The 8,707-nt window shown below is 37.3% G+C and overlaps 1 protein-coding gene across 1 annotated transcript; it reads left to right on the plus strand.

The window, feature by feature from the left end:
• The first annotated feature begins 3,382 nt into the window (after nt 1-3,382).
• PDHA2 (pyruvate dehydrogenase E1 subunit alpha 2) lies at nt 3,383-4,747 on the plus strand. The gene has a single exon (XM_027599371.1). It carries the CDS (start codon nt 3,466-3,468, stop codon nt 4,639-4,641), a length of 1,176 nt encoding a protein of 391 aa, XP_027455172.1. The 5' UTR covers nt 3,383-3,465; the 3' UTR covers nt 4,642-4,747.
• Nucleotides 4,748-8,707: the final 3,960 nt, after the last annotated feature.

Here is an 8,707-nt window from a genome sequence, read left to right on the forward strand (position 1 = left end):
AGATAAAGTGATAGACCAAATGGGAAAAATTCTTCTCAGAGTTACATATAACAATTTTTTAACTAGGTTCTTACTCATCACTCTTAATTGCCAAATCTTAGAGCTATGAAAAAAATACATTGCCACTAATCATATCATGAAATTTGATATTATTTATCTAGAACATATTCACTTTTTAACAGTTTTTTTCACTTAACATTTGGCAAAAGAGAGCAATTATTGCTGGAGGAATTTAAATATCCTTCAAATATACTGTCCTTTTTTTTTTTACATTTCTTATCACTTATTAAAAATACTTTATATGCTATTGATGCAATGGTGTGACATTTTTAAGATAAATTCAGAAGTGCCCCTGGAGTATCAACCATTAGACATGAAATGGGAAATACTGTCACACTGATATGAATGACTGCTTCTATAAGCACTGGCTGCTCTTTTATTAGGTTTTTTATTAATTAAATGTAAAGTCTACCATTGGCCTTATAAAAGTGCTCATCTGTTCTCCTTTAATTTCAAATAGATTAAAAGTAAGATTTGGTGTTAAATAAAACTTAGAATTTATGGGGATTTTAATTGCAAACAGCATTTCATTGGTGAGCATGTAGATGGCTATTAGTTCTGTTTGGTAATAAACATGGTATTGAACAATGACAGGATGAAAAACAAATTATGTGAAGAAAAGTACACCACCCTCAGCTCAGTTGTCCATGCATAGCTTGAATCCTGTCTACTTGGGGGCAGATAAGAGTTAGAGAAGCTCAGCAGCTCAGGATCTCCTTGGTGAGGTTTACATTTTTACACTGCTATCTGGAAATTCCAGTTATTTCAAAAACGTGGATGGGTTTGGAACAACAACAACAACAAAAAACCATCAGGATTAATCAGTTTAGTGGACTTTGATATTGTATTCTGTAAATATGATTGCATCCGTCTGTCTTTAAGTTGAACCTAGGTTAATATAGGTTAACTGTATATGATGTCCAAGAGGCCCCTGGAAGTATCGCATTTTATTATTTGCTATCTTAACCAGAGCCTGTTGCTAAATAAATAAGTAAGTAAGTAAATAAATAAATAAATGGCTATCTTCTGTGGCGACCTGTAGCACAGGTATTTTCCAATTAGCATCTTTGCATGTTCTCCTTTGGCATGAGTTGGGTTTAGCCTCGTCACACTGGGCTTTTAAGGGGAGCTCTATCTTTGCAGCCCAGGCTACATATGACAAGATTAAATTGGCACACTTTACTGTATAGCTCTTGTGTTCCTGGCAGTGCTAGCCGGGCTGATACCTCTGAGAGAAGGCTCAGCTGTCACTCAGTGACCCATTAACACTACTGTTCCATCCTGCAGTGTCATTTTTCTCATTCTCATGGAGATAATGCTCCCTGGAGATGTCCAATACCTGCAGGAATGAAAGAGAACAGCAGTGAGAGGCTAACTATCAAAGAGAAAGCAAATAACACAGCAAGACCATGAATTCCAACGGCAGAATTTTAAGTTGAGCGAAAAGATGAGGTCCATTATAATGGCTGGGTTGGGAAGGTGGCAAGGGGGAATCAAGTTTTAAGAGATATTGTAACTTTTTAACGAGGTATTTTCTACTTCCTGCCCGAATGTCAAAAGAAGTGTTCAAAATAACACTTGTAATTAGACAAAGAGAAGTCCGCTGCTTTGAACATATCAGAGGGAAATTTGGGTAAGGATTTATTTACAAACAGGGATTTTTATATTCTATTTGCATGTTCATTTATAAACAGTCAGTGGATATAAAACAGAGGATGCATTGAGGTAAATAGCTTAATAGTCTAAATAGAACCAGATCCCTAGATATGGTTGGCTTATTGGGGTACAAAAATCACCTTCCTAGTAAAAGCACAAAAGAGGAAAATGATATGTGATCTTTGTAACCCTAGGCCTTAGACTGCTTTTGTCCTATGATTGAACTGTTACCAATGACTTAAGCAAACGTTATTGCTCTCTTTCAGGCCAAACTGTATTTTGTTTAGTGGGTCACTTTATAAGAAGTTACACTTTCTAATGTTTACTATAAAGAGGTATTATAAGAAAATGCTTCTCAATTTCTTGGAATAAGACTGATTCAATTTAGATTGATATAAAAGCAAAATGCAAAGCCACCTGCATCTTGATGTTTTCTACAGAAACCTGTTGAAGACATTACAACGCAAAGACAAAAAAGAAAAAAAAGTCAATTAGTCAGAAAATAGGGATAATAATGGGAAAGATTCAGGATTATAAAATAAGGAAAGGTGCCATATCAATAACTTGTTGGTCATTACCATAATCTGCATTTCAACCCTGCTTCCAATCTTCCCACACCCAAAAGAGTTTATTATTGGGTTTAGACAGTTATTCTCTGGCTGGGGTTTTTGTATCATCACCTGCCTCTCCCCCTTCCCCCCCTCAGGTGACACAGATGCTAGAAGCCATAGAATAAATGTGCCATATCTTTTTGGAATACCAACTTTTCCTTAAAAAGTGTGTGTATTTTTAAAGTTAAATATGGGGGTGCCTGGGTGGGTCAAGGGGATTAAGCTTCTGCCTGTGCTCAGGTCATGATCTCAGGGTCCTGGGATTAAGCCCCACCTCAGGCTCAGTGCTCAGCCAGAAGTCTGCTTGTCCCTCTCACTCTGTCCCTCCCCTTCGCTTGTGTGTGTGCTCTCTCTCTCTTAAAATAAATAAAATCTTAAAAAAAGTTAAATATGTAAATTACGAATAATTTGCATCTTTATTTTTACATTAAAATAAAGATGGTATATTATGGAGTAGGATAAAATATTCATACGTACTCTAAAAACTTTTTAAAAGACTTAAAAAAAAAGATTTATTTATTTATTTTTGAGAGGGAGCAGAGTGAGCGAGAGCGAACACAAGTGGGGGTGGGGAGGGGCAGAGGGAGTGGGAGGAGCAGACTCTCCTCTGAGCAGGAAGCCAGCTGCAGACTCCCACCGGATCCCAGGACCCCGGGATCATTATCCCAGCCAAAGGCAGACGCTTAGCCAACTGAACCACCCAAGCGCCCTTTTTAAAAGACTTTAGTACTGGTGAGAATATCTTTGGCCTAACGTATCAGAACCGTTGTGTGCCTTGGGGACTGCCTTTGCACCTCTGTTCCACTCTTACAAGGTCAGGACCACTGCTCTAGTGTTTAGCAGGGTTATTATGTTTTAGCAATGAATGTGGCACTGTTTAGGATTGGGATGTTGTCCAACCAGGTGTTTCAGGAAACGAAGCAACCTTATTCTTAATGACAGTTGGAAGGCACTGTAAAAATCAGTCCGTCGGGCCTGGCCACCCTGTGACTCGGCCTGGAGTGACGTGGCCTCTGTCACCAGCATGGTCATTGTGGCGCCGAAGACGTTCTGGCTCGGAAGGAGGCTCCGGAGGGGACGAGCGCAGCCAGACATCTGGGCAGCTGAGAGTCGTGGCCACCACCCTGGGCCACGCTACATGAAGAAGATGCTCGCCGCCGCGGTATCCCGCGTGTTGTCCCGGGTCGCCCAGAAGCCCGCTAGCGGAGTGCTGGTGGCATCCTGTAACTATTCCAATGATGCCACATTTGAAATTAAGAAATGTGACCTTTATCAATTAGAAGAGGGTCCCCCTGTCACAACAGTGCTCACCCGGGAGGATGGGCTTAAATACTACAGGATGATGCAGACTATTCGCCGAATGGAATTGAAGGCAGATCAGCTGTATAAACAAAAATTTATTCGCGGGTTCTGTCACTTGTGCGATGGTCAGGAAGCTTGTTGTGTGGGCCTGGAGGCTGGGATAAATCCCACCGATCATGTCATCACATCCTATCGGGCTCACGGCTTATGCTCTGCTCGTGGACTTTCTGTCCGAGCAATTCTTGCAGAACTGACAGGACGAAGGGGAGGCTGTGCTAAAGGAAAAGGAGGATCTATGCATATGTATGCAAAGAACTTCTATGGGGGCAACGGCATTGTCGGTGCCCAGGGGCCCCTGGGAGCTGGTGTCGCCCTGGCCTGTAAATATAAGGGCAAAAAGGAGGTCTGTTTGACTCTATATGGGGATGGTGCTGCGAATCAGGGTCAGATATTTGAAGCTTACAATATGGCTGCCCTGTGGAAATTACCTTGTGTTTTCGTCTGTGAGAATAACCTCTATGGAATGGGCACGTCTGCTGAGAGAGCAGCAGCAAGCACTGATTACTACAAGAGAGGACACTTTATCCCTGGACTAAGGGTGGATGGAATGGATGTTCTGTGTGTTCGGGAGGCAACGAGGTTTGCCGCGGACTACTGTAGATCTGAAAAGGGGCCCATAGTGATGGAGCTGCAGACATACCGTTATCATGGACACAGCATGAGTGACCCTGGAGTTAGTTACCGCACGCGACAAGAAATTCAGAATGTAAGAAGTAAGAGTGATCCTATTATGCTTCTCAAAGATAGAATGGTAAACAGTAAGCTTGCCACTGTTGAAGAATTCAAGGAAATTGATGTCGAAGTGAGGAAAGAAATTGATGATGCAGCCAACTTTGCTACAACTGATCTTGAACCACCTTTGGAAGAATTAGGTCATCACATCTATTGCAATAACCCACCTTTTGAAGTTCGTGGTGCAAGTCAGTGGATCAAGTTTAAGTCCCTCAGTTAAAGGGAGACTTTATAAATTTATTTTTAGTCCTTCAAAGGAATGTTTGTGGTCCACTTTAAGAAACTGTGCCCAATTTTGTTAAGCAGGAATAAAACCCATTAAATAAGAGTCCTGTAAAATTTTTTTTAAAGATTTTATTTATTTATTTGAGAGAGAGAATGAGAGAGAGAGAGCATGAGAGGGGGAAGGATCAGAGGGAGAAGCAGACTCCCGTCTGAGTAGGGAGCCCGATGTGGGACTCGATCCCAGGACTCCAGGATCATGACCTGAGCCGAAGGCAGTCGCTTAACAAACTGAGCGACCCAGGCACCCCGAGTCCTGTAAACTTTTATTACAATAAACTGAGATCATTAAGAGATTATTAAAAGAGATTAAAAGAGATCATTGAAAAATGTACATCCAATTACAAGGCATATTTAATTTGATTGTACACTGTTGCATTAAAAGAACTATACAGTTAACCATTCAGTGTTACTAAAAGGTAAACTGAGGTACATTAAAATTTTCAGGAGTTTGAGTGTACATGGATTAGAATCAGGCAATGCCAAACTAAAGATGATTAGGAGTGCTCTGTCAACAGGAGCTAGGGGAGGCATTTTTATAGGGAAAAAAAGCAAGGAAATTATTTTATTGGCTGTAACTTAAGCTGTTGCTGAGAAAACCTAATTCCCTGTTTGTGATTGTTTATTCTTACATTTCATTTTCTCAGTTTGAGTGCACTGACTTTGGCTTAGGTTTTGGTTTGTTTAGGTAGGATAACCAAGGCATTACACCCACCTTAGGCTGATGGCCTCCTTATTTAAATAAACACTGTGAATATCTTAAAGATTGTTTTAAATTTACACAAGTCTAAATTAGGAAAAACAAAAGATTATTTAACTTTTCATGTTACTTGCTGTAATAGTTCTATTTGACTTAGCTTTATATTTGTAAATACTCTTATTTAAAGGAGAAACAGTTCTTTCATTCCTTCTCCACCCTGACAGGAGTTGGTGTGTAAAGTCACTATAGTGAGGTAGAGAGAGTTTCAAGCCACACCAAGCTATCAGGCCCCCTACTGCTAGGCCATTTACAATAGTTTACCTGAATTAGCCAATAACATGGCCTACTATGATAGCGTGCCTGTAAACACATATGCATGCATATTCAATATTGATGCTGAAGCCAGCGAACACTGACCATATTCCAATGAAACATGATATACAACAGGGCGGGGGGGATGGGACAAGAACGTTTTCTCATGTTGTACTTTAGTGCAATATTTTTAGTATACCAATGTAAAGGAAAAAAATCTAATTTTTCAATCCATTTGTACCATCGTGTGTTCCATATTTTAAGAAACTAGCTTGGTGAATTTCAGACTGGAAAATGAACAGATATGGTGACATCAAAAGAGATAAACCAAGGAGGTGTTATGAATAAAAAGTTCAGTGCTTGCTTTGGCAGCACATTTCCTCTAATAAAAAGTTGAAAGTAAAAGCTGTCTTGGCTAGAACTGAACATTCGCAGATAACTTTTTTCAAAGGAAAATCTAACTTGGATCATACAGGTTGGTAATTTTCTCTACAATCCAATACCATGTCAATTAGCAAGACATGACTTTGTGAAAACATTTTTACTTGGTTTTATTTGAGTAATGACCAAAAGTCCTATTGAATGTGCCTATATCTTGTTTCTCTAAGATAGGCTTACTGAAATCAGATATCAGACTTTGCCTGTGATCTAAGAAATAGTTTGTAGAAAACATCAAAAGAATCAGTTATTAAAAGTTAAAACCCATCAAAGAAAAAAAATAACTATGTATCATGATGGGTGTTAAGTAGACTTATTTTGGTGATCCTTTCATAATATATACATATATCCAATCATTATGTTGTACACCTGAAACTAATATCATGCTATACATCAATTATATCTCAATTTGTAAAAAAGTTAAAACCTTTTTTTAACTGTACATCTACTTCTACAAATAAAAGCTAGATACTTTCTAAGAACTCTAAAAGAAAACCAAAAGCTTAGAGACCTTGAGTGTATGAATATATGTACACATATGTGCAGGCTTAATCTTCATGCCTTACCCCAAAAGGTTTAAACAAGTAAGATAACCTCAATATTTTAAATTCAGAAAGCAGAGATGAGTGTTGGTTGTTTATAAATCAAGAATATTACTAGTCAATATATTTTGTGTATGCTGCTTCAGTTCAGAGGTACCTTGATTGGATCCCCTCCAGTATTTCATAATACCATTAAAATAATCACATATTTTGTATGACAAATCATTCTTCTACTCTTTATTTATTTCGACATATTTACATTTCCATAAACTTACAAGTGGAAGACAAGCTCTTGAAAGCTAATTCTCTATATACACTATACAGAAATTTTTAAGTTTGCTTGTATTATGGATTTAATGCCAGTAAAAATTAAGATACAAATAATTGTTTAGAGATGAATCCATCACAAAACCAAGAAACACAGATAATTCATTTCAGGAAAAAAACCCAGTCTTACTATATTAAAGTTATAAAGTCCATTTGTCACAATATACATTATCAAATTCCATTAAAGCAGGGAATTTACAATGTTTTCCATATTAAAAAATGTCCAGGCTTTTGTGTACATTCAGCAACAAAAGCTTATCACTAATTGCACTCAATTCTGTAATGATGTAAAAAAAAAATCTAAAAAACAAAAACAAAAACCCCTGTTGTTTTCAGTTAGGTCAAACAATAAATTAGTAATAGCAATTACTTATCAAGCTATAAATCAGAGAGGTGTAGAAATGCAGCAGCTAGATTTCATTTCCTATCTATAATACTATGCAACTCAGTCTATTTTATCAACCTATTAGAAGATCCAATAAGCCATGATGATCATAACAAAAATTTTACTGTTGCAGCAATGCTAGAATATCTGAGAGAAGAAAGAATTAATAATATCTCCATCTTTATGATACTCTATAAAGGTAAAGGATTGTGTGCATATCTGTGGAATGAAATGAGAAAGGAAAGAGGTTAAAAAAAATGTATGAAGGGGTGCCTGGGTGGCTCAGTCGGCTAAGCATCTGCCTTCAGCTCAGGTCATGATCCCAGGGTCCTGAGACTGAGACTCATGGCAGGCTCCCTGCTCAGTGGAGAGCCTGCTTCTCCTTTTCCCTCTGCCTGCCACTCCCCCTGCTTGTGCTCTCTCCCTCTCTCCCTATCAAATAAATAAATAAAAATCTTAAAAAAAAAAAGAAAAAAGAAAAATATATGAAGGGAATACTTAAATACATTAAGAATTACATTTATTTAAACATTTGATATTCCTGCCAATCTAGTGCTACAAAAAAATGGAACAGATATTAATGAAACTTAGCCTGATAATTTATTTGTGAGAAAGAAGTAGTTTTTAAAAATTGAAATATAAATTACACACCATCCATCTTTTAAAAGTGTACAATCCAGTGGTTTTAGTATGTTCACAGATTGTGTAACCATTACCACTACCTGATTCGAGAATATTTTCATCATCCAGAGAAAAAGCCCATACCGATTATCAGTTACTCCCCATTCCCTATCTCTTCATCCATTGGAAAGTACTAATCTACTTTTGGTCTCTGGACTTGGGTATTCTTCACATTTTATATAAGTCATAAAATACATGCCCTTTTGTGTATGTTTGTTTTCACTGAGCCTAAGGTTTTCCAAATGTTGCTGTAGCATACATCACTACTCTTTTTTATTACTGAACAACATTCCATTTTATCGATTTACTCATCAGTTGATGGACATTTGGATTTTTTCCACTTTTTGGTTGTTATGAATAATAAAAGCTCATGTTGATGAGAAAAAGTTCAGTCCTTTCCTTATAAAGACAAGTACAATAGAAATTTTAAATGCATTAGGTCAAGACAATGCAACAGAATCCTTATGCTATAATCATAATTAGATAAAATAATTTGAGACATATTAAAATATTTTCAGCTTGAATATTTATCAACTTCTATAATCTATTCTAATTGGATTTTGATTTAATAGACTTTAATTTTTAGAACAATTTTAGAGTTACAGAAAAATTGAGAAAA

The sequence above is a fragment of the Zalophus californianus genome, chromosome 2, assembly GCF_009762305.2.
Source record: "Zalophus californianus isolate mZalCal1 chromosome 2, mZalCal1.pri.v2, whole genome shotgun sequence".
Classification (NCBI taxonomy): domain Eukaryota; kingdom Metazoa; phylum Chordata; class Mammalia; order Carnivora; family Otariidae; genus Zalophus; species Zalophus californianus.